Source organism: Gossypium hirsutum, chromosome A01 (genome assembly GCF_007990345.1).
Source record: "Gossypium hirsutum isolate 1008001.06 chromosome A01, Gossypium_hirsutum_v2.1, whole genome shotgun sequence".
Taxonomy (NCBI): Eukaryota; Viridiplantae; Streptophyta; class Magnoliopsida; order Malvales; family Malvaceae; genus Gossypium; species Gossypium hirsutum.
Genome location: NC_053424.1, coordinates 5,911,230 through 5,936,027, shown reverse-complemented (window position 1 = coordinate 5,936,027; position 24,798 = coordinate 5,911,230). Strand labels below are relative to the sequence as shown.

Below are 24,798 nucleotides of genomic sequence, written 5' to 3'. Positions count from 1 at the left end.
AAAAATTTAATTAGGATTATATAAAATAAATTTTAAAATAATTTATCATGAAATATTTGAGATATTAGGTTTTCTCGTTTTCATTAAAGACTAGTCTTTAATATCATGTGTTTATATATTTATTTATTTTTGTATAATATTAATGACTAGTTTTTTTTTTGTATTTTTGTTGAAAGATGTTAAATTATTTATTTTCAAAATTAATAGAGACTAAAACAATATTTGCACTAATTTATTTTTTATTTGAATTATAAAATCCGACAGTAACTTAAAAAAAAAACCAAATAAATTCCAAAACCTTTAAACTTCCAAGTTCCAACAAATAGTTACAAATGCTTCAAAGCATATAATAAACCATACACTTATGTAGCCAAAAAAATGATCTTAAAGAATAACTAAAATGGAACACAAAAACCTCAAAAAGAAACAAAGGTGAAAGCTTAAAGTGTTTCCTCGGCGGCTATTTCACGTCGCACGGTGTTCCTCCTCCAACAACCGACTCCTTCTAAAATAAGAGCAATGGTTCCCAGCAATGAGATTGCAGCAATGTATGTCACTTGAGGCCAAGTCTTGATCATCAAATGTACCATATGAAACCCCAAGAATACATTCGCAATGCTTAAGCCAATGGTACCATATCCCAATGAGCAATGAAAAATATTGAAGTAGACTCTCTTCTTAATTCTTATCTTCTTTATGTGGCCTGCAATACCCAACGATCCCTTGAATTGCACCGAGACCAAGAAGGGTAATCCCTATATATTGATGGATTCCTCTTCCAATTCTTGCTCCAAGTGCCCCAAGCCAAAGCAAAACACCAATGATCCCACCAGCTAAACCTATCAAAAAAGCCGAGCATTGAAAAAAAACATGAGCACGAAACCAAGCAGTGCCTGGCCATTGCTTCCCATGCCTTGCTATTAAAGCTCCAACAGGCATTAGAAAACCCCATCCTAATGTGCATAAAATTCCATGAACTATCTTCCATTGGTTTCTTGAACCTGTTTTTGTCTACAACAAGCTTGCCTGCGAGAAAATCCAAGGTCCCCATTGAACCCATATTGGGACCAGACAAAGGGTGCATCCTAGGGAAATTTCCAGCTAAGGGTCCTTCTTGCCAAAGGTGGTTCACGGTTGTAGTGTTTGCAGGCAATGCCAAAGTTGCAAACATGATCATCTCGTTACCTTCAGGAATCGAGGAAACTCCATTAACGGGGAAACTAAGGTCACCCTTTTGAAGCTGAGTTGCATAGCTTGTTATAGATGAAGTATAAGCTACCATAGTTCCATCATCTTTTTGAAAGGCAACCAAAGCTTGTGAACCCACCATGCCTTTCGAGTGAGGATTAATAGCCCATGACATCCATCTTGTTTTTTGATCAACACTGTTTCGCCTCAAGGCAACATCGACGGTTTGAGTCAATGAATGGAAATTCCAATGAAGTAAGCAATTCAAGGAGGGTAAGTCGATGCAAGAGTCAAAGGTTTTGCCTCCACGAAATCGGTTGTTGTCGCAAGGTTCAGCGGCGGCGAAGGTGCACAAGAAAAAGAGAAAAAGGAAGGCAAAGGAGAAGGATTTAGAAGCCATCGGAGATAATGTATGAATTGAGACGAAGGGTTCTGTAGTTAATTGCTCTAACTCTTCGGGTTTATTTAAGCGTTCATAGTCGGTGGAGTAATTCTCTTCTTTTTGAGAAAAGAACTAATTTATTTAAAAAAATTATATTGATTATAATAATTTCCTAATATAATTTAAACTCTTCAATTATTTTTACTTTAAATAGGATCAAATTGAATATCAATTTTTTTTGGTGAATTATAATAACAAGACAAAACCCAAACGACATACGTAATTAGTGTAACTCAAACCCAAACTACATTTACGGCGGTGAATACTCGTAACCATCAAGCCATCACATAGGTTCATTGAATCATTCTTTGAGTTTAATTAGGTTCCTTAAACCATTAAAATTTGCCTCTATCAATTACAACACTGACAATCTGGTGTTGAAAATGGAGTAATTCAATAACCCAAATGGGCAAATCCATTGAATTGCAAATTTTTGGGGACCAGAGCACAAATTTTACCATTTTATTAGCTTTACAAATTTTAGGGGAGTTGAAAGACAATTTTACTAAACCGAGGCCAAGGTCCTGCCTCTAAAAATGAAGTAATGAATATGGCTTCTTCATCTTTGGTTAGGTACATTGGAATAAGAATATGAACAAATTATACAAAGTTAAAAGATACAACGCACCAAAAATGGATTATCAATAAATCTGAAGATCATGCAACTAAGCTGGCCTCCTCACTTTCAGGGACTATAATGTCAAGCCTCATCATAGGTTTATATCTGCGAGGTACTTGAGCTCCAGCTTGCATGCAAAGTTCAACCACAGCAGGAGCCTTGCCATAATATCTCTTCAATGCACTTCTCATGGGAGGTCCCTTTGGGTCTTGAACATGCCACACATAATTTGGTGGGAAAACTTCACTGACCGTGGCATCCTGCCAACCATGCTTCCCGTCCCTCCACTGGTGCTTAAATTCTCCGCAAAGTTTAGCATTGTGACCCCATGGCCCTACATGGACTTCCGAGCAATATCCACATGCCTTCACCGTGTACTTCTTCATCAACTTCGTAACACCTGTTTGAACTGTCTCATGTGCATTCATTGTTTCCTGTGCAATGATGGGTACATCTTCGGGTGAGGGCGGTGGAAATCGCTCGCAAGCTCCACATGTGTCGAGATCTATAATTGAGGAAGAGGATGGATCCACTGCACGCCATGGCTTAGGCTCCTCAACGTATCCGCCACGATCGATTATTTTCTTTCCAATCATTCTGATGGGATTGGTTCTTCGTCGTGAAGGGTACTCTGGGATGTCCACACCGGCTTGGATGCATAGCTCTACAACAGCAGGAATCCTGTCATAGTCGAACCGTGTTTCATGCTTGATGCGCCGGCCAAAAGGATCATAAAGGTGATATGATTCTATGGGGATAAGAATGTCATTGATAGAACCTTTCACCCATGAATGTAAACCACGGCGCTTTGAGCTACTTGGACCTTTGCAATCCTGAATATTATGACCACTATGAGCCACATGAACTTCAGAGCACTCACTGCGTAGAACTAAAATAAGTGAATATTTGAAGATACCAACACCATTCAAAACATGCAGAGCTCAAAACAAGACAATAGAAACATCGAAACTAAAACTATAATACGAGTACCTGCAACCGTAAACAGGAATGACATACAAAAGCTGTGCAAGACCTTTAATCAAAAGTTTCCATGCATCTAACACCTCGTATGCGACAGGAATAAGTTCAGGAACAAGTAATCCATTTTTAGGAGGCTGAAGTGGCTTCTCTATACCCCTCTCAGCAAGTTTCTTATCCTTCCTCGCAGCTTTCTGGATCTCTTTGAAAGGAATAGGATAGGGTTTCTTCTTTTTCTTAGGCAGTACTGGTGGAAGATCCATATTTTGGGGATATTCCCCTGGCTTCTTGCCGGCAGGGTACTGTTTAGGCCTCTGACAGGCATATGGAAAAGTTCCTGAAACAAGTGCCCTACCTTTCTGAACTGATTTGCTCCCAAACTGCATATAGAAGGGAACAAATATTACTCTAGAATACCGGCATCAGTGAGAAAAGAAATTGAAGCATTCTTGAGAATTCTTGCCTATCATCTATGGTTAAGTATCATCAACAAAATGTTATGTCTCATGTAACATAACCACAAGATAGGGAAGAATGTCATAAAAATGTAAATGTAGAGCATCTATTTGACGTATGGACTAATTTGTTTGCCACTAACTTGATTGTTTACGGAATTTGAAAGTATTCATACAAAATAAAGGAATCCACAAATAGAGGAAATCACTTTCAAGATCACATATAGAGGAAATCAAATAAGAAAGAAATAGGAATTGACAGAAAGAATGTTCACCTTCAAATAAAAAGGACACGGACTCAGAGATGATAATTGAGACCTCTGAAATTCCACGATTTCTAAACATGCACCTGCAAAGTGGAGGTCATACAAGTACATAAACTTTTCTTATATTTCCTTTCAGATATGTTTTGTGGTGTCTAATTTGCATTACATTGATGTAATTCAGTATTAATTGTGAAGTTAAGTTTGTTCTTTCATATTGGAGTCAGAAGGAAACAAAAGGGGAAGATAAGTGACTCACTCCTCTGAGATGGATTCCATAATGATGATGCTGTCGATAGTGTCTGGAGCATTGATCTGAGGAAAAAAGGCAAACCAAAGAAATGGGGGAAAATGTCAATGAATGGGAAAAACATGAATATTTTCTGCATGAAGAAAATCAAAGATGCAAAAAGAAAGACGCCTAAAATCAATAATTTATCAATGTTATTATGAAAATCATTTCAGAACCCATTCTCTCTTTCAGAAATAAAAACAGGGCTGGCCAATGTAATGGGAATCGATAGCTTTTGCACCATTCAGCTCCATCAAAATTTAACCCTTCCATTAACAGGAAGCCAGTGGAAAAGAAAACAATCATTGACCTTTTCAATTTATTTATGATTTTACCCTCAAAAATCTTTTATTTTCTTCCATTTTCCATCTCTTGGACTGAAAAGAAAAAAAATCCTTCTTTTCCTTCTCTTTTCCCTCCACTCCATTATCATCCCTCCAAACATTATTTATTTACTCTACTTACCTATCCCTAACAATTGCAGTAACTAATGCAGTGATTTTACAATCAATACAAATCATCATGTTAGCTAACACCATATCTCCCATTTTTCTCCATTAAAGAGGTAAAAATGGAAACTTTGTCAATCCAATGGTTAAATTTCGTAATCACTTTCCTACTTTGTTGGTTAATCAATTGGACTAACAAATTTTCAATCTTTATTACCCTTTCACATCTTCCCAACAAAGCAGAACCTTCTCTGAAAGTATCTTACTAAACTACCATTCTAAGAAAGAAAATCAAAGGGGAAAATACTCTGAAAGTATTAAACCAAAACCAATTCAATGGAAATAAAAATAAATAAGTGGTTCTATAAAAAAGCCAGATAGATAATAAACAAAAATATGAACTCCATGATTAAACAAGAATAAAAGAAAACCCAAATCCGAGAAAGTTAGCTGAAAAGAAAGATTAGTAAGAGAAAAGCTTACCTAGAAGTTTGAAGCTGCTACTGTCTATCAGTAAGGTAGCCTTACAAAATATCACCTCAAAAAAGAAGGGAAAAAAAATCAGCTCAAATTTCTGGGTTCCTGCAAAAACCCCCACAACCAATTTCCAATTTTCAAGCAACAGTAGGACGGGTGGGCTTTGAAATTGGGCTTTGAAGAGCAAAACTTGAGCTTTTCCAGTTGCTGGAGAATCTTTTTGTTTGGGTTAAAAAAAGGATTAATATAACTTTCACTCCCCGAACTTAGTAATTAAATTCACTTTCGTACTTGTATCTTTTTTTTTTCTCTTTGCTACCTGAATTTGGAAACTAAGTATATTTTGGTCCCTAAACTTGGATTCCATCAAGATTTCTCATGATGCAACACTATGAGATTGTACCCTGTCATCACATAAAATTATTTTAAAATAAAATGCCACCTTATGAAACTTTTACATTTTTCAAGTTTAGAGCTGAAATGAACTTAGTTGCCAAGTTCATTGCTTTGGCTTTAACAGTTTTGTTAGTTTAATTCAACATTGTGAACAATTTTCTCAATGATTTTCTTTACAGCATGTAATGGAAACATCAAAGACATGAAAGCAAAGTAAGAAAACCATATTGGGAATGTGAAAAAGGTGACTAAAAGATTAAATTGAAACCCGACCAATTTGATCATAGAACTGGAAGAAAAGTAAGAAAATTCATGAGGAATTCAGTATAGCCCCCTATAGAAATATTGACATGTTCATGTTTGTATGAATCCTTACAATGGAAACTAAATTCCTCTAATGAAGAATTAAGGCCATTGATTTTCCTTGATTTTGCATCCTTCAACACCATATCCATACCATCTACCAACAATTTGATTAAACAACATTTTAACACATCAGATATAGTTTGTGAGTTTGGATTGTTTCTGATATCAAATTCATGTTGTTGATCACCATTGACAACATGATCCCTTTCTTGAATTCTCAGTTCTTCCATGGCTAAAAAATGGGTTTCACCAAGGGACTTGGGGGGAAGGGGGACTATGAATCAACTGTATTATGAATTTTATTAGGGAATGATGATGCTGACTAGGTTACAACTGATATTTCCTTGGGATGCCAAAAGCTTCGATCTTATTGGACATTTATGATTGCTTCACCAGAAATTAATGTTGTAGGTGAAAAGGGTGGGGATAAAACTGTAGTATGACACATTTCAAAGCTTTTTTTCGTGCAATATTTGTAAAATATACTCAGCTGTCAAGCTTGACCAAGGGCTTGGAGATGGTGAATCAGTCGTGTATGCATATTGCAAGTTAGCTATTAATATTAGGGTAAATTACAGTACAGATCACCCAACTATGATTTTCTTTTTCTTTTTTGGTCACCCAATTATGAAAAATTACAAAATGATCATCTAACCATTCAATTCTCTTTTATGGCCAATAGTTGGCTAATGTAGAAATGGAAACACCCAAAAATCCAGATAGTTGAGCAATTAAAAAAGACAATTGAATAATTAACTGTTTTATAACTTTTCATACTTGAGTGATAAAAAAAAAATCATACTTGGGTGACTACCAATATAGATTACCCTTAATTTTATAGCTGCGATGGATGATTTGGCCTGGCTATGTTCTGGCACACTTACCAAGCAGTCAAGGTTCTCTCTACCCAGCATTGATCTGCTACAGTGGATTCTTACACCGTTTTACTGAAGTTAAGGTCGTCGATTATATCATTTTATTTTGATATGTATTAATGTCGTTGTAGATTGATGAACCATTTTTGTTTGGAACAATGTTAAGTGAATACAAGAAACAAACAAGTGGGCAAAAAAATCTTGCATCTCGAAAGAAGGTATGGTACCAGCCAATACGAAACAAGACAAATCTATACGTGCTCATATACTGTAGGAATCATACAAAAATTGAAACGAGACTAATAATATCGTACCAATTGTCTTCAAAATTGGTAAATTGATTGATACTGGTGGTCCTAATATGGGACCAAGAAAAGGAATTGTTGGCATAGGTCTATTTTTATAAAACCAGACCTAACCAGACCAAATTGTGAGCCTCAATCTTTCCCAACTGAAAATATCCATGTTTCCCTTTAAAACCGGCAGTCTTTGATCATCACTGATGTTCGATACATATTAAGATATGACCATGTCCGAAACCCGAGTCCAAGTGACATAAATACATAGACCCAAGAATTTGTTTAAGCATAGAAATTATTACAAAGACTTGTTTTAACTGAAACATAAGCCAAAATTGTTGACCTGACATGTAAAAAAAATCAGGAAAAAGAAGAATGATAAAAGATTAGAAACAAAAAGAAGAAAAGAACAGGAATCTCCAAAGCTGGATCAGAGATTAATGTAGTTAACACAAGTAGCATTTGGGTATTCACATGTGGTATTGTTTATTTATCTGCAATTATCTCTATACACTTTAACAGCAGGTGTTGGACATCAAACAATCAGAACTCGATAACGTTGTTTATCTGAACGGAAAAGGATGGGCGGCCAACACTGGAAAGAGGCGTGTCTACTCCTACTACCATCCCTGACTTCCCGACATTTCCGTTCCACTTAGAGCGCCCAAACTGCATGATTGGTAGACAGGAAACGAGTATAAGACACCTCCAAAAACTTCAATGAGGATGAAGGTTCAAATCTCAAGAAAAGGTTAAGGATTCCCAGTTTTCATATTTTTACAAATCTGACAAACTTGGCATATGAAATGAGCTTTGAAGAAGATGTTGCAATGGGATAACTTACTGATATTGATGCAAATGCGGAAGGATGTGGCACCAGAGCACAACCACAAATCAGATTGAGATCCTCCTTCACCGTGTGAATAACTTCCGTCCGCAACCCCGGATTACTTCCACCAAACGTTGGAAACAAGCTGATCACAGATGTAGAAACTAACTAGTGAATACCATGTAGGATGCAAATGAAAAACACAAACTTAAGAGAGCATTCATGTGAATATAAACGGATTCAAAGGCAGTGTATGAAACATAAAAACATTCCTTAACATGACTTATTGCAGGAAGGGGCTTTCATTTACAATCTCTAAACCTGTGCATATCAAGGCAAATTAGTAGAATCTTACCTAAATTGAACGGACGGCCTCATCATGAGCCCTGATTGCTTCCAAGCCAGCGCTTGTGAAAGACCCAGTGTAAATGATTTGTCAGGCCATTGCACCATTGGGGTAATACGCGTTCCCCACTTATTCTGAAAAAGTATTAAAACAATAAATTCAGCACTCATAAAAGGCAGCAAAAAGGGAATAATAAATCCTAAAGCCGGAGTTGTTTAACAAAATCCTGAATAATTACTTTTTTGCTGCCTCTTAAGACTAGTAAACACTCAGGAACTGACCTTGCAAGAGAAGCTATATCTCATTTCTCCTGGATATTGGCCCTGTGCCTGAAGAAGTCCCCCACAAATAGGTAAGAAAGCACTTGTCGTCAGCCCTTCACCAGATACATATGTAAACTGTCCATTTGGAAATTGCAAATCTACAAATGACTGCATAAAAGAAGGAAGAGTCGAGAAAGAGGAGAGTGGTTGTGTTAGAAAAATCACCCCAAGAATACGAAGAGCTGATGTCCTGTTGCTTATTCAGCTAATCAGCACAGTCCACTATTTACTATGAAGATTATGTTAGGAAAGAAAATAAGACTTGAGTGCTTGATTTAAAAAAAAAAAAAGGTCTTTAGTTTGCAGGAAGTGTACAGGGAGAACATTCCTTACATGAAATGCAATTTAAAGCAACAATCTAATCTAGAAAAACTAGGGAAAACACAGGTATTTTGGAAATTCGGATTGTTGAAACAGAAGCATAAGCACTGCATAAATGGATTCAACCACTACCAACTTACACAAGCTAAAGGATTAAGACAGAGCATTGACATTAATAGCCACCTCCTATGCTTTGACCATATTGCTGGACAAAGAGAATGCATTCCGTTCTGCAATTGAAGAACTTATCAGCAAAGAACAAAATATAACACTAGGAGAAACATAAAAACATAATGCTCAAGTCATACTATTTGCTTTCAGGTTTCAATATACTCACTACCTATCATAGAACATAAATGCTTCTATTTACTATATGTAAAATACAGCTAGCGACAATTATTCCATGAATTTATTGCCATACCTTCCTATCATAGCCGTACCAAAGTAAATGTTGCTTTGATAGATGAACTGGTAAAAGAAGTGTTGTGTCCCTAACAAAGAGCACTGGTCCGAGCTGGAGAAGGAATAAAGAGTTGTCACTCCCTGATGTGGAGCTGCCATTTGATGCCTCTACTCTCCATAGGTCTCCCCTTGCAACCAAAGAACTTTCTAAATCTCGTGTTCTACTCTCATATGTCGAGGTAATATTTATGGTCCCCTGCTGCCAACAAAAGATTAACCATAGGGAAAAAAAATCAATAACAACATATATTCAAAAGTTATTATCCCATCAATTCTATTCATATGAAAGGGAGAAATATATTCATAACTTATCATAGCTAACATTATGCGAAATAGACGCCTTTATCAAAAGCAGCTTAGAACATGTAGAACTTCAAAAAGAACTATCGTAGATAGCCGCATGCCACATGGTATACGTGCAAAACTGATAATAGATGCCTACTAAATTTCACAAACAAACAGCCAAATACTACTAAATACCAGTCTACTATCAGCTATAAACCATGTTGCAACCAAAGAACAAATTAGCCTATGCATCAATATGTAATTTAGATAATTTCCCGTCTTGTTTCTAACTATTAAAATTGCCACTTATATCATTTCAAACACAAATAGTACCTCTTCAAGAATTTATTTAACAAAAATTAAATTCATAATTCAAGCTCCTAACTATCGTCAAAGATTCTCATTTTATTTGTTTGTTTACCTGAGGTCTCCCAAGCAATCCAGCAGACTTCAAATTAAAACCTGAAAGCTCTTCATCCACCAGACCCTCTGAACCACTCTCATTTTCGAGGAACGCGAAATCCTTTGACCGATCTGAAAACCCGACCAAACCCTCCATATCATTGCCACCCGCCTCAGCCTTCTGCACTTTCAAGATCATATCACCTCTAACAGGCAAAACAGCACTCTCCTCAGTACGAAAGGGGATTGGCAAGCTCCTGAAGAACTGCTGCACCAACCCATTTAAGCCGGCACTGAAATCAGCCCCGACTTGACCAATCCTGTTCCCGATATCACCGATGTCGAACATGGTTGACTTGTCAATGGGAAGCCCGAAATCCTTATTGACAAAGGATTGGGAAGGGAACTCGAGGTCGAAAAGCTTGGATCTTGGAGGGTTTGGCCATGGGAACGAAGGTGGGGTGATATGGGATTGGATTAAGCCAGTAAAACCTTGAGCTAGCCGATCTGCAAGGTCCTGGCCATGGCGTTGGACCTCTTCCCAGGCTTCAAATGACCTTTCTACGGACATTAAGTAGCCAATCTAAATAAGAAAAAGACTAAGACCTGGTTCTTTTGAAGAGCCAAAAAAGGGATAAGAAATTGACCCAAAAAGCTTAAAAGGTTCGAAGTTAAGAAATATTGAAACTTTAATCTTGAAGCTTAAAGAAATGGTAGCCTTTGAATGTGTTAAACTAAATCCAAGGATTCCTTCGAAAATTAAACTTTCTTATCAACCCAGCTAATGAAAAACATTCAAATATAAAACTTTTTAAATCTTTTTTATTTTTTTACTAAACTCAGCTAGAGTATAGCTGAAATTTCTAGGTAAAAGCTTTAAAATTATAAAATTAAGAGGAAAAAGGCAGCGGATTACCTATTCAAGCCTTAATAATTTAGTCTATTCTTGAAAGTTCTATAAAAACCAAATTTTTTTCCAAAAGAAAACTTTAAAATTTGTATCTTTTGAGCTTCAAATAAGAACAAAAAGTGAAATTAGGGTTCTAAAATCAATTGGGTTTTGAGAGGAAAAAAAAGGGGGGCTTCTTTAATTTCTTTACAAATTTGAAATTTAAGAGAGGATCCAATGAAATTTAGCAAAAGCAAAGCGAAAATAGAGAGCGTAATCTGCAAAAAGAGAACAAAAAGGAAAAAAACCTAGAAAAATTTGCAACAAGCTTAAGGCTTTAAGAAGATGAAGGTAAAGATTTTCCATTTTTATTATTTTTAATATTTTATAGGTTAAATTGTTTTACTAGTCCCTATAATTTATAAAAAATGTGCATTTAATCCTTATGCTTTAATTTAGCTTTTTTAATCCTACACTTTTCAAAATTTAAAATTTCACTCATCATCAAACAATAATTATTAAATTTATTTTATTAAATTTATTAAATTATTTTTTTTACTTTCAAAATCTGATGTGTCAAACATATTATCATACCTATAATGCAATATGAGATTGTTATTTATACATATTACTCATTAAAAATTCAGTTAATAGATTAACAAGCTCATTTATATCAAAACTAAAATTTCAAAATTTGAAATGTATAAAGACTTAGAATGATCTAATTGAAGAATATGAATTAAATCTACAACTGTACACAAAGTACAAGTCTAGTAATTAAATTTAACTTCTACTCGTTGGGTCAAGATTGAAATTTCAAATTTAGAAAAAATATAGAGATTAAAATTGATCAAATTAAAGAATAAAAATTAAATTTACAACTTCTGCAAAGTAGAGGGACTAATAGTATAATTTATCCAGGGGAGAAAATGTCTGCAAAGAGAGGCTGAGGGCAGATGATAGGCACGCAGATTAAAGTTTAGGTTTTGCCTTTGGTTAGCTTCCACGTTGATGGATACATGTGGCTACTGCTTATCCGGATAGTGTTCTTTTTTTTTTTTTTCTTTTAAGGGAAAGTAAGGATATTATTCTATCGGGCTAACTTGTGACGTCACGGTCCACGTCTGAGATCCGAGAACGAGAACGGCATTTATGGGAGTTGTCTTTTCTTTAATATTGAAAATAATTTTTTTAATCTACTAATAAAATTTCGACACGTGAAAATGATCAAAAATTATTTCATTCCACAGATTGATGAGATTAAAAATAGTAATATAGTCTGAAATTGGTTAAATATTGTGTTCCGATTTAAGTGTAACAGAAAGTGAAAAGACAAAAATGATTATTAGGATATTAAATTATAATTTTTTTAAATAATAGTAATTAAAAAATATTAAATTATAACAATATTTTAAAATAAAATGAAATAATAACTACTAAATAAATATATAAATTAAATTTGTCTATAGGCAAGGAGTTTTGTTAAAATTTTAGATTCATTTGTTAGGCTTGGGCTTGACTCCACTCAAAAAAATAGGTTTAAAATTTTGCTTGAGTCTGGCCAGTTTAGCTGAATTAGATTTTTTATATTATTTTTTATATAAAAATTTTTAAAATATTAAAATAAATATTTCTCAACAAATTAAAAATATATTTAAAAAATATTTATACTTAAATAACACTAAGATATATGTAACATAACAAACAAATGTCTCTAAAGTAGTAACAAAATTAACAATAAAATAATAGTTATATAATGTCCAAATAATAACAATAAAATAATAGTAACATAATAGTGAAACGATAACAAAACAGTGAAAAAAATAAGAAAATAGCAACAAAATAACATGAAAATAGCTTTTTTTTGTCTTTTTACTAATTCAGGCCTAACCCGAGTTAAAAAAGCATTACCTGAGGCCCTACTTGTTTTTTAAACGAGCCTTATTTTTTGTCCAAGCGAATTTTTCAGACTTGGACATGTCTAATATAAACAATATATTTAAATTCATTATACAATTATAAATTTAAATTTTTTAAGGGTTTAAAGTTTAGGGTTTGAGTTTAGGATTAAAAGTTTGAGGTTTTATTTTCAGACCTGGATTTGAAGTTCGAGTTCAATGTTCAAAGTTTAAGGTAAAAAGATAACAAAATTATATTTCAATGACATAAAAAAATTATTAAAATATCATAAAATAATTTAAAAAATAAATAATATGATGGAAATAGTTCATAAAATAATTTCTCCGAATATAAACAAATCAACATCCAATTTAAAGAATATTATAAGAAAATGAATAGGTTGTTTTATTTTATATTTTTACCAAAAAGCTAGATACAATAAGTTCAATAAGTTATGAGAAAATGAATTTAAAAAAAAAAAAAAACAAGTTAAACAAAAGAGGAAAAGGAACCCAATGTTTATCTTAACCTTTTCTTGTTGATAAATTTTGAGTGCATTAAAAAAAAATGTGGAAAACGGAAATTACACTTAAAGTCGTGATTTATCTTTTCATCGTCTGTAGACTTGAGTTACTAGAACTCGTTAAATGTGGTAGCACCCATATAAATTGCTTACATAGTGACTAAAATTAACAAATGCATAAACTCATTACATCATTATTACATTAAAACGAAAGACTAAAGAAAAATAGCTACAACACATCTAAGCTCCAAACAACGAAGAAAGTAATTATTTTTACTATCCAAAGCAAAACATTAAATATGCTTTCGAGGTTTACTTAACCCTGAAATAACATACAATTAATATTTAAAAGACTCTTCTTTACGATTATTTTATCAATAAAGGCCCATTTCTAACTTTGTTTATGGAAATAGGTTAATTTTTTTTGTTATTTATTGAAAAGGGTTGAAAACTATAAAATGCGTCCATGTCAGTGTATTTTGTGCTGACATGACAAAATCACTCTATCAAATATGCGATTTGCTGAAATTTTCCCTTAAAACGCTCTTATGCGGACGCATTTTGTAATTTTCGGCCATTTCCGATAAATAATAAAAAAATTAGCCCATTTCCATAAATAAAGTTAGAAATGAGCCTTTATTGATAAAATGGTGCCTCTACTTTATGAGTTCTACAATGAAAGAATAAAAAATCTTAAGAAAGGATGATAAAAGAAAGAAAAAAAAAAAGGGAAAAGAATAAAATCTCATACTTGGGAGTCAAAATCAAAATAATCAAAGAACAGGAAGGAAAAAAGAGTAAGAAAAGCTCAACTTTTGAATTACAACTATATATTCAAGCAATTATAAATACAAATCGATACATTGAATCGGTACCCAACAATGGGTAAAAGAACATACTTTAGATTCAAGTTAATGTGATAATCAATGTCATAAATCAGATAAAAAAGTTATTTGGATTTTAGTTAGTCGCTTCATGGTATTTAAAGTTGTTTCATGGAAAAAATGAATTGTAGAAGAAAAAAGGAATGAAAGTTTTCTATTATTGTAGGTAATGCAAATAGAGAATGCCATACAACATCTATTTTCACAATCTAATAACTTAAATGAAAACTTTTAAATAATTCAAAGATTATTTTATAAAATTTTAAAATTAAGTAACAAAAGATAAACTTACTAATAATTTAATAACCTTCAATATTTAATTACTTTATTTCATTCACCTATAATTAAATTACATTAATGTGAGATGAATTGTATTTTGATTAATTCATTTGGTTTCAACTAGTACAACTAAAAATACTTGACTATCAACAAAATACTAAGCATTCCACTACCTCATCCTTCTCCAGGTCCTGATCGGATTATCTAAGGAGCTACCTCGACTGGCTCTTTTTCTTTTAAAAGCGATTATGAGAAGATCCGAGAAGGCACTTTCAACTTAAAAGAGCAGCTCTGGGAAATACCATGGAAGTTTCATGGCCCTAATCAGATTCGTTTTTTCATCTGGCTAGCTCTACAATAACATCTCTTAACAAATGCTGAGACGGTAAGATGAGGCTTCGAGAATAGTAGTGCATGTGGCATTTGTGGACATGATGTTGAGGATGTTTTGCATATACTCAGAGATTGTAATGTTGCCAAAGGCATTTGGGATAAGCTTATCCCATAGCGAGATCATTCTGCTTTTTATTCTGAATCTCTTCTTGACTGGATGAGGAACAATCTTCAGAGCCATTCTTCTTCATAGGGTGGAATCGTTTGGCCATGTCTCTTTGGGATTATCGTGTGGTGTATTTGGAAAAATTGAAACCTGTTCATGTTCCAAGGTATTACATGGGGTGTTGACAAAATTATTAAAATCTTTTACAGTTGGGCGAGAAACTATTCCTCTACCTCAGTGAATCATCTCATACAGTACGAAGTCATCTTCATCATTGGCCCTTACCTAATAGTTGGGCGAGTTTGAGCATAGATGGCTCGGTGAGGTTTGATGAAGGCTTCGTTGCAGATCGTGGCTATGTGAGAGATCATAAGGGTGAATGGATTATTGGGTTCGCCAAATACTTGAGCAATTGCACCGTTTTAGAGGCAGAGCTTTAGGGGATACTTGATGGGCTAAATCTTATTCTGGATAGGCGTTTCAAGAAAATCATAATCCAAACTGATAGTATTGAAGCTATTAATGTCATCTTGGAGGATTCTTTAGAGAACTCTAGCTCTGCTTTGGTTAGGAAAATTCATCTTATCTTGAGGAAGATGGAGCAGTGGAAAATTCAATTTATTCCTCGCGAGGAAAATTAATTGCTGACAGTCTAGCTAAGTCAGTTCATACTAAGAGCCTTGTTTTAAGATTGTTTGAAGAGCCTTCTTTGAGGGTTTAAGTTTTCTCCTTTGTATCTTTTTATTCACAAAAAAATTAAAAATACTTTACTATTCTTTTTTTAATAATGATTTCATATATTCCACTAAAATTATAAAAAAAATTGGGTAAATTATAAGAATAGTCATTCAACTATGCATTTGGTTCTTTGGTCACTCAATTATCAAATTCTCTCAACTTAACTACTAAACTTTTTGAAATTAAATACTTTAGTTATTCTCCTATTAATTCTCATCAACTTAGTAACGGAAGTTTAACATGGCTTTTTTTTTCATAGGTTATATCTATTTTTGGAGTTTAACATGGCTTGAACTTGACAATTATTCTCACATTAAGGCTTAAGTTTTTTTTTTGTTCAAGCTATTCCTTAAAACCCCAAAGTTTAGGCCTTGATATGGGAACAATTGCTAAGTTCAGCCCCCAATATAGGAACAATTGCTAAATTTAAGGGCTAATCTGGACAAAAAAAGTTCAAGCCCTAATGTGGGAATAGTTGCCCAGTCCAGGCCACAAACAATAATTTAACCCTTTTTTATTAACCTACTAACAAATTTACCTCTCTAATGTTTACACATTCTATTAAATTAATCTTATATCTAAAAAATTCAATAAACTTAACAATCAATATTTACAAAATTTATGATTTTAGTTATTGAAAATTTAGAATGTCTATTGATGCTTTCTTCCTTTAATCGCAAATTTAAGGTACTTGAAAATTTGGGTTAGCTTTCTTTTTAGGTAATAATTCATATTTGATGTTTTTTTTCCACTTTGTTTTTCTTATATTTCTGTATTTACAAGACTTCAGTTTTATCTGGATATGAAGTAAATTTTTTTAGATTGGTTTCTATTTTATTGTAGTTATACAACCATTTGAATATCAGTTGCTTTGATAGCAAATGGGGAGTCTCTTTTTTCACCACTATTGTTAGTTGTAATTTTGAATTGAGATTTAGGGTGAGTTTGGATGACTGTTGCGTTTATTTATGCTTAGTATAAAAATAACGATAGTGATGAGATTAGATATTGTAATGATATTATAACGTGAGATAAAAATAAGTTAAATGCATTATACCGTAATTTACCACCTATCCAAACGTGTACTTAATTATAAATTTTAGGAATAAGAATAGTGAAAATTGGAGTAAATTTCCATCTTCGTTAATCTGATATTAAATTTTTGATTTATTGTATTTTGGATTTTAGGGTTTTGGTGAGAGTTGTTGAGAATTGTTTATTTTAAAGGGGAAACCTAACTATTGGCCTAACATCCATCAACAACATCTAACGACATTCATCGGTGAGTTTAAGGCAAACCCAGATTTGCTTGAAGGAAAAATTTTAGGTCATTTGATATATTTTTTCTCCTTTTTTGTGTTTTTAAAATTTTAATAATTATGTTTTGATTTTTATTTATAATTCTTAGATTTTTAAGTCATTTTTATATTTTTATCAAAAAATGATTTTTTAAAATATTTTTTTATGATTAGAACTAAAATGATAAATTTTGTAAATTTTGATGGTTAAATTTATTGAACTTTTTAGATTTAAGATCAAATTGATAAAATATGTAAATATTGAAGGATTAAATTTGTTATCAGGCCAATAAATCCACACTTTAGACTTCTGCTATTAAGTTAATGACAACTTACGAGAGAATAATTAAAAAAATTAATTTCAAAAAAGTTAAATAATTAAATTAAAAAAATTAATAATTAGATGACAAAAATAGTCACAAGTACATAATTAGGTGACTATTCTTATAATTTATCCAAATAAGTTAATTGCATACCATAAGTGATTGATCTCATAAAAATTTTAAAATAAAGCTTAAAGTATATTTTAAATTTCTTTACTATTTGTAGGTTTGGAGTTTAATCATTTTGTTTTTATTTTAAGAAATTTAATCTATTTATTATTTTATTTAAAAATATAATTTTAATTTTTAGAAGGATTAAAATTCTTTTGTTAAATCATTTATTTTGTTAAATAGTTATTAAACCTGATCATAGGCCAAGTCGGGTTCGGTTGATGTAAAATTTTAGACCCGTTTTCTAGGCCTAATTCTGATTGACTTGAAAAATGAGCTTAAAAATTTGTTCAAACTCGACTTAGATTAAAAATGTTAAACTTAAGCCCGACATGACCCGACAATATTAATTTTTTAGATTATTTTTATTTATTAAATTTAAAAATATAATACATCAATTACACTAAAAAATTAAAATAAATATTTTCTAACAAATTGAAAATATATTAAAAAAAGTCTTTGTACTTAAATAACATAAAGATAGTAGTAACTTAACAAACAAATACATCTAAGATAGTAGCAAAATTAATAATAAAATAAGATTTATACAATATCCGAACAATAATAATAAAATAGTAGCAATATAATAGCAAAATGACACACAACAACGAAATGGAAAAAAAAAGTTTAGGTTGATTCAGGTTGAGTCAGGTTTAGACAAAAAAATCTTACCCGAGATTCGACTTATTTAGAAAACAAGCCTTATTTTTTTGTTTAAACTCATTTTTCGGGTCTATATTTTTGCTAAAAACCTCTTATTTTTCGAGGAGATATTTGGGCTTGAATGAATGACCCGACCCATGTTCAGATCTAATGACTACCAAATTAGTATTTTTTTATTTCAAATTATTACACTAACAAATTTAATAACATTAATAAATAAACCTAAAATTTAAAATCTACAATTAAAAAATATGGGGACTAAAAACATATATTGATCAAAATAAAATGTAACAAAACTACATAACATTTCAATTTAATTATCAAATTCAACTTAATACAATAATTAAGAAGAAAGTAGTAAAGAAGAAGACAACTCAATTAATTTTGTAATGTTATTTGAATCGGATCAAATTAATAGATTAAAATAATTAGATTAATAATTTTTTAAATTACAAGTTCAAAGAAAGAGATTAAACTAATTGATTTGGTAGGGACAAAATTGAATCGAATAATAATTTAATTGATCGATTTTGTTTTTATATATATTTATATTGTATAATTTTTTTAATACTAATAAAATTGATTGGTTTCACCGCGGGTCCCCAAAAACTCCATGTTGCTAAAAGAGAATATATTTAAATACCTGGCTTCTTGCTTTTTTATTTTTTTTTGGGTTCGAATGGTTTCTTGCTTTTCCACCACCATCTAAATAAAATTGCAGATTCTCTAGTAAATAATTTAGACAAATAATTAAAAGAAAAAAAGTAAACCCATATTTGCATAGGATTTTGGACCTTCACCTCCTCTCTTCTTATCGTTATTTTCAGCTGAAAAAGGCTTTACATTAATCAGCCTTGAAGTTTATTTTCTACAGGTAATAATAAATTTTCCTTTTTTTCTTTTCTGCTTATTGGGTTTTCTTTTAATTCAATCCTTAACTGGTTCATGTTGATTTTTTTTTTTGCGTATCTTCTTAGATTTTCTTCTGAATTTTGTTTGATCTAAGCTTATAATGGGGAGATACCCATATTCTATTTAGTCTTAAATTTTATGATTTCACTTCCTATAGAAAAATTAATGCATGTTTTTGTCTTTCAATATAGGAAGCAGGTAAGCATGTGAGTTCAAACTATTTGGTAGATTTTTAATTAAATAGATTGAATTGCCAGGATTTATACTTTGCAATATATATATATAGTTTTCTATTTGGTCAATGTTCTAACTGAAATTTATGCCAATGAAAAACTCCTATATCTTTGACCAAGTCAATTTCTTTATTTCTCTTTAGGATTTTAGTGTGCTTAATTTTTTTTTTATGCTATTGAAGCATTGGATCATCTTTGCATGCTGCGGGAACAGGCTGCTTTGCTAACTTTGTTACTTGATTCACCATTCTAAAGTAAGGTATTGTTCAGTAAGGCCTAAAGTTAAATATACGTAAGTATGGGCAGTCCTGCAGAGCCAAAGAGAAGAGTGGCATTTGTGCTGATTGATGGATTAGGAGATGTATCAATACCAAGGTTTGGGAATAAGACTCCTCTGCAGGCTGCTGATGTTCCAACCTTGGATGCCATAGCATCAGCTGGGGTTAACGGCCTTATGGACCCTGTGGAAGTAGGTTTGGGTTGTGGGAGTGATACAGCTCACCTCTCGTTGTTGGGCTATGACCCGAGAGTCTATTACCGAGGGCGTGGTGCATTTGAGTCCATGGGGGCTGGGTTGGCAATGTCACCTGGAGATATTGCATTCAAGGTGTGTAACCTGCTCTAGCTCTCATTTCGTTCTTTTTCCTTTGTTTCTCGTCTGCACTAGTTCTTACACTGTTTGCTGATACTATTTCTGTAGTGGACCGTCTATTGAGCATGGCTTATGTTGATATCTTGATAATATCCAAACAGATTTATGATTCTTAAATATAACATATTAGCTGTGAGTTCAATGTAGATATTAATTTGATATGAATGAGGAAAATTTTGGTCATTAGCTGTTTTTTCATTTTAGTTTAATGTTAAACTTAGGTTAACAATCGTGCCTGAGATGGTTCTATACAATTTTTTACTTTTAAACCTTACATATTCTTTTACCTTCCTGAAAAATGATTAAACTTAGCGCCTTTCTCCTTACCAGATATGATCTAGCTTCTCACTTGATCACTTACTTGAGGGGAACGATTTTCTTAAAGATCTTCCTGCTGTTTTTAACAACAAGTTAACATTTTGTAATTCCATAATTTTCTTCATAACTTGATATTTTATTGTAAATGGTTACCTAATCCAACATTTCAATTATCTGTCTCCAGTCAAATTTTGCGACCTTGGATGAGAAAACTGGCATAGTTACAAGTAGGAGAGCTGACAGGCATTTTGAAGAAGAGGGGCCTATCCTTTGTGTTGCCCTGGATAGAGTGAAGCTCCCATCTTTTCCTGAGTATGAAGTAAGAGTCAGGTACTGATGTTTTTAATTGCTGTAGTTGCCAGTTTATGTAGTTATATTCGTGCACTTAGGCTTAGTTTAGCAATGCTTCTTAAAAGTGCTTTTGGGGAGAAGCTAAAATTTTCAGCTTCTCAAAAAAGTGCTTTTGGGCCAAATTTTGGCTTGGGAGAAGCACTTTTTCTCTCAAAAAGTAACTTGTTTAGGAGTGCTTTTATCTCAAAAGTGCTTTTTGTCCCAAAAGTGCGTCTTAGAAGCAATAATAGACACACCCTTAGTTCTGCAGGATATAGAAAATTCCAGCTTAATCAACAATGTTTTTACTTTAACATTGTCATTTTGGTTATGCACTCTCTTGAGAATTGATTTGGAGCAAAGTTTCTGTTGTAACATATCTAAGATGCTGAGATCTCTCACAGGTATGCAACAGAGCACCGATGTGGAGTTGTTGTTAAAGGACCAAGACTGAGTGGAAACATATCAGGAACTGACCCATTGAAGGACAACCGCTTACTTCTGGAAGCCAAGGCTTTAGATGATACTGATGAAGCAAGACACACAGCTGCAGTTGTTAATGAGTTATCCAGGGAGATATCAAAGATTTTGGTTTCTCACCCTTTAAATGCAAAAAGGCTAGCAGAAGGGAAAAGCGTTGCTAACGTTGTCCTTTTAAGAGGCTGTGGTATCCGAATTGAGGTGTGTTGTCCTGAAATTTCCCAATTATATATGCATTTTACTACTTTTGAATGTGGAGAAAAAAATGTTTTTATTTTCTGGTCTTCTATTTGATGTACTTCTTGCATTTCTATTGTAAGATACCAATAAATGCTACTACCTCTTCCATGCTTTATAGGTTCCACAATTCGAGAAGAAACATGGCTTGTGGCCTTGCATGGTGGCTCCCACAAAAATTATTGCAGGATTGGGCCTATCACTTGATATTGATATCCTAGAAGCTCCTGGAGCAACTGGAGACTATCGAACACTTTTGACTTCAAAGGCAACTGCCATAGCTAAGGCACTCTCTACCCCTCTACAAACATCTCCTAGTGTCTTTGTACCAGGGGAGGATGAGCACAAGCCTGGGAGATCAGATGGTTATGATTTTGGATTTCTCCACATTAAGGTAATGACCTTATCAACCCATTAGTCTTTTGCCTTTGTTAGTATTTCCAGTATTTAGCAAATGCTTGTTGATGACCACCTTTTGGGGCCAGAATCAGCATGTTTCAATTTCCCCATTTTATTTCCTAGATTTGCATACTCTTATGTTTAATCCTACCTTAAGACAGTCTTGTTTGTGAAAAAGCTGATTAAGGATCTTTTATGCAATATTGCCTGGGAAAAAATCATTTAACTTTTTGAATATTTTATCTTGGGTACTGATTTAAATATTTTATTTTGTTTTTATATTTGCCTTCAGCACAATGTACAATATTCTCCATATCATTAAGTGATGCAACTTCATTCTGTTACAAAATTTCAGGCAATAGATGATGCAGGTCACGATAAGGCGAGTGTTTTCAAAGTAAAAGGCTTGGAAGCTGTAGATCGAGCTCTAGCACAGCTGGCTAAGCTCCTGTGGCAGGCAGAATCAACTGGGAACTTCCAATATTTTATTTGTGTCACCGGTGACCATTCTACACCTGTTGAATATGGAGATCACAGTTACGAACCTGTTCCATTTACAATTTGCCGGTTGAAAGATTTTGTGGGTGCAGTTGGTGGGGAGTCTAGTGTTTTGGAAACTTCCCTTGATCCATTTCCTCTTCCTACTGTTAAGGCAGGTGAAGACCTAAATGAAGCCATTGGTTTAGAAAAAGGGAGAAAATGCAAGCAAGTTCAAGCATTTTGTGGTGATTCAGTTTTTGAGTTTAACGAGATTGCAGCTGCGAGGGGCTGTCTTGGGCGGTTTCCAGGTGGAGAGATGATGGGAATCATTAGGAAATTTCTTAAATTAAATGCATAGCTTTCATGTTCAGATGTTAAGAGCTCTTTCCCAGACAACCTCTTAAGTTTCTGAATAAGGTGTTTCTGATCTAAAAAAATAACCATGACAGTATGTCTTTGAATCATCAAAATTTTGAATGCTTCTTATGAGTTGTAACATCAAGGGGATAACCCTCTTACATAACTTAGTCATGTGTTTGAGTGGAGGCTAATCCACTGCTGACTCAGTCATGTGGTGGAGTGGAGGCTAATTCTCTGTTGCCATAACTCAGTCATGATTGTCCTATTAATAAAAACAATAGTTTGAGTGAGGATGTTCAATTCCTTGTTGCACACTATAAGGGTAAAATGCAATGTACTATGATAATTTCTAACTTTCTATATGTCCCAATTTAATTCCTAGCCAAATATTAGCTGAACTTTTAGTCTTTCTGTGAATTGACTCTTCCATGACAGGATCCATGCTAGCACTTATGAGTCATGTGAATAGCATTTCAGTTCCTTTTATACTTGTAGGTCCTTTATCTGTCTCTGCTTGCTGCTTCCCTTTCTAATGAGCGTCCTCTCCCCTTAGTCAATACTTCACTAAGGTTTTCCAAGGAAAAATGCTCTGAGATTGGACCTTTTTATTTTGCAAGAAGAGCAGCTACTACAGATGATGCTATTTCAGCCTAAGGTTCTGCCATGCCATATTGGCCTAGATAATGCACCTAATGGAGGCTCATACTCGGAGATGGACACCTGCTAAAGGCATCAGGTAGAGGTAGAAACCCAGTTTACTGATGGGCATGGGAGACTGCTTTGTAATATGATGATTTTTAGAGATAGCAGCTATTCATGATTTGTAAGACACTTTTCTTTTCCTTGATTAAAATTTATAATTTTCCTATGCTGAGCATAATAAGATAATATTTATGTTCTTTTGACTGTTATATGCTGAAGCAGAGTGCATCCATCCGCTGACATGTTTATTGAACCTCACAGTCTCTTGAAGAACAATGATCTTGTTTCATCCGGTACCATGGATCCATAAGAATTTCCCAATTCTTATAGTGTCTACTATTTATGTATAAAGTTTGTCATGTAAACAATCATGATGAAAGCATATAGTAATGCTAGCATTATGTGTAATATATTAGCAAAAGCGAGTCAATAGAAAGAGTGGATAACAAAGCAATTTTAAAGCTAATTCTGTTTTGACATCTCTTGCAACATTTTAATTTTCTCTCTACTCTACTTTTAAAGTTGGGTTCACCATTTGTCAAACTTTTCCAGCTACTTTTTTGAACTTCCAATGAAAAGTAACCCCTAAAAAATAACTTTGAATCATTCTAGAAATGTGCCTGAAACTAGATTAGGAATCAAACTTTAGGGCATGCTATATATATGTTTTATCCTAGTTATTTGCAACCCTTAGGATTCACCATTTGTTGAACTTTTCCAGCTACTTTTTTGAACTTCAAATGAAAAGTTACCCTAAAGATGTGGTAATTTTTTCACCTAAACTTCTGCAACTATTTGTATTTGGTTTAAGTAACTTCTGTACTTTAACCTTGTTGACACCATTTTTGATGAAAACGGGGTCGACTTAGGTTTTGATGAAAACGAAAAAAAACGGGAGTCGCCACCAATCCTTTTTGGGGTGTGATTGGGTCACCTTGGAAAGAGGTTGTTTTTAATAAATAATTTGATCTTATTAAAACAACGGTTTTGGTCTACGAAATTTAGGAAACGGGTTCGGGAGTCGGTTACGTACGAGGAAGGGTTAGCACCCTCGTAACGCCCAGAAATTGGTACCTAGTTGATTATCTAATGTCTTGATGTCGAAAATTGAGAACTTGAAAGAATTAAAAAAAAATACGATCCTAGCATTAAAGTTTTGGAAAAAGAAGTATATTTCACGTTAATCGAGAAAGAGAATCATATCCAGTAAGTTAGAATACAATGTCTCAAACTCCCGATACGCGAATAAAAAATGCTTATTTAAAAGATATTTTAGCCATCTCGGATTTAAAATGAGATCACGACCAGTAAGTTAGGACGCTCTCTTTTTAAGATCCCGGGATCATTTAAAATTTGAGCTTGAAAAGATTCGTGCATTTAGATTTATCGAGAAAAACGAAACCCAGTAAGTTAGGGCACGATTTTCTCGATTCCAAACACGAAATGCTATTTTTTTGAAAAA

General features: G+C 33.3%; 4 protein-coding genes across 6 annotated transcripts; 1 reads left to right on the top strand and 3 right to left on the bottom strand.

The window, feature by feature from the left end:
- Window positions 1-440: 440 nt before the first annotated feature.
- LOC107917628 (cytochrome b561 and DOMON domain-containing protein At5g48750) lies at window positions 441-1,588 on the bottom strand. Its single transcript, XM_041077712.1, has 3 exons — window positions 934-1,588; window positions 713-839; window positions 441-618 (listed from the first exon to the last, which is right to left on the bottom strand). The coding sequence occupies exons 1-3, from the start codon at window positions 1,586-1,588 to the stop codon at window positions 441-443; spliced, it is 960 nt and encodes a 319-aa protein (XP_040933646.1).
- A 460-nt stretch (window positions 1,589-2,048) lies between these two features.
- Window positions 2,049-5,347, bottom strand: LOC107916587 (APO protein 1, chloroplastic). Its single transcript, XM_041074861.1, has 5 exons — window positions 5,170-5,347; window positions 4,205-4,260; window positions 3,958-4,031; window positions 3,240-3,607; window positions 2,049-3,128 (listed from the first exon to the last, which is right to left on the bottom strand). Exons 2-5 carry the CDS (start codon window positions 4,254-4,256, stop codon window positions 2,288-2,290), a joined length of 1,335 nt encoding a protein of 444 aa, XP_040930795.1. The 5' UTR covers window positions 4,257-4,260; window positions 5,170-5,347; the 3' UTR covers window positions 2,049-2,287.
- A 1,985-nt stretch (window positions 5,348-7,332) lies between these two features.
- On the bottom strand, window positions 7,333-11,290 carry LOC107917910 (uncharacterized). Of its 2 annotated transcripts, none has more exons than XM_016847321.2 (7): window positions 10,087-11,290; window positions 9,340-9,579; window positions 9,059-9,148; window positions 8,556-8,705; window positions 8,284-8,408; window positions 7,944-8,073; window positions 7,333-7,768 (listed from the first exon to the last, which is right to left on the bottom strand). In XM_016847321.2, exons 1-7 carry the CDS (start codon window positions 10,636-10,638, stop codon window positions 7,643-7,645), a joined length of 1,413 nt encoding a protein of 470 aa, XP_016702810.1. In that variant the 5' UTR covers window positions 10,639-11,290; the 3' UTR covers window positions 7,333-7,642. The 2 variants fall into 2 exon arrangements, with proteins under 2 accessions (XP_016702810.1, XP_016702811.1); XM_016847322.2 differs by having other exon boundaries at window positions 9,340-9,576.
- Window positions 11,291-18,882: 7,592 nt separating this feature from the next.
- On the top strand, window positions 18,883-22,934 carry LOC107917889 (probable 2,3-bisphosphoglycerate-independent phosphoglycerate mutase). Of its 2 annotated transcripts, none has more exons than XM_016847275.2 (6): window positions 18,883-19,107; window positions 19,561-19,985; window positions 20,533-20,678; window positions 21,083-21,359; window positions 21,517-21,789; window positions 22,150-22,934. In XM_016847275.2, the coding sequence occupies exons 2-6, from the start codon at window positions 19,677-19,679 to the stop codon at window positions 22,630-22,632; spliced, it is 1,488 nt and encodes a 495-aa protein (XP_016702764.1). In that variant the 5' UTR covers window positions 18,883-19,107; window positions 19,561-19,676; the 3' UTR covers window positions 22,633-22,934. The 2 variants fall into 2 exon arrangements, with proteins under 2 accessions (XP_016702764.1, XP_016702766.1); XM_016847277.2 differs by having other exon boundaries at window positions 18,895-19,107; window positions 19,634-19,985.
- The last annotated feature ends 1,864 nt before the right edge of the window (window positions 22,935-24,798 follow it).

Bases quoted from the DNA above. Each gene is read 5' to 3' on its own strand.
- LOC107916587 (XM_041074861.1), bottom strand. From the start codon at position 4,256: ATGCTCCAGACACTATCGACAGCATCATCATTATGGAATCCATCTCAG. The intron at 3,608-3,957 runs GTGAACATTCTT...TTCTATATGCAG, and splicing joins CGTGTCCTTTTTATTTGAAG to TTTGGGAGCAAATCAGTTCA. The intron at 3,129-3,239 runs GTACTCGTATTA...AGTTCTACGCAG, and splicing joins ATTCCTGTTTACGGTTGCAG to TGAGTGCTCTGAAGTTCATG.
- LOC107917910 (XM_016847321.2), bottom strand. From the start codon at position 10,638: ATGTCCGTAGAAAGGTCATTTGAAGCCTGGGAAGAGGTCCAACGCCAT. The intron at 8,074-8,283 runs GTAAGATTCTAC...ATCTGTGATCAG, and splicing joins AGGCCGTCCGTTCAATTTAG to CTTGTTTCCAACGTTTGGTG. The intron at 7,769-7,943 runs GTAAGTTATCCC...CCAATCATGCAG, and splicing joins CCGCATTTGCATCAATATCA to TTTGGGCGCTCTAAGTGGAA.
- LOC107917628 (XM_041077712.1), bottom strand. From the start codon at position 1,588: ATGGCTTCTAAATCCTTCTCCTTTGCCTTCCTTTTTCTCTTTTTCTTG. The intron at 840-933 runs GTTGGAGCTTTA...CTTTTTTGATAG, and splicing joins GATGGGGTTTTCTAATGCCT to GTTTAGCTGGTGGGATCATT. The intron at 619-712 runs GTATTGCAGGCC...CATTGGCTTAAG, and splicing joins GCAATTCAAGGGATCGTTGG to CATTGCGAATGTATTCTTGG.
- LOC107917889 (XM_016847275.2), top strand. From the start codon at position 19,677: ATGGGCAGTCCTGCAGAGCCAAAGAGAAGAGTGGCATTTGTGCTGATT. The intron at 19,986-20,532 runs GTGTGTAACCTG...ATCTGTCTCCAG, and splicing joins CTGGAGATATTGCATTCAAG to TCAAATTTTGCGACCTTGGA. The intron at 21,360-21,516 runs GTGTGTTGTCCT...CATGCTTTATAG, and splicing joins GCTGTGGTATCCGAATTGAG to GTTCCACAATTCGAGAAGAA.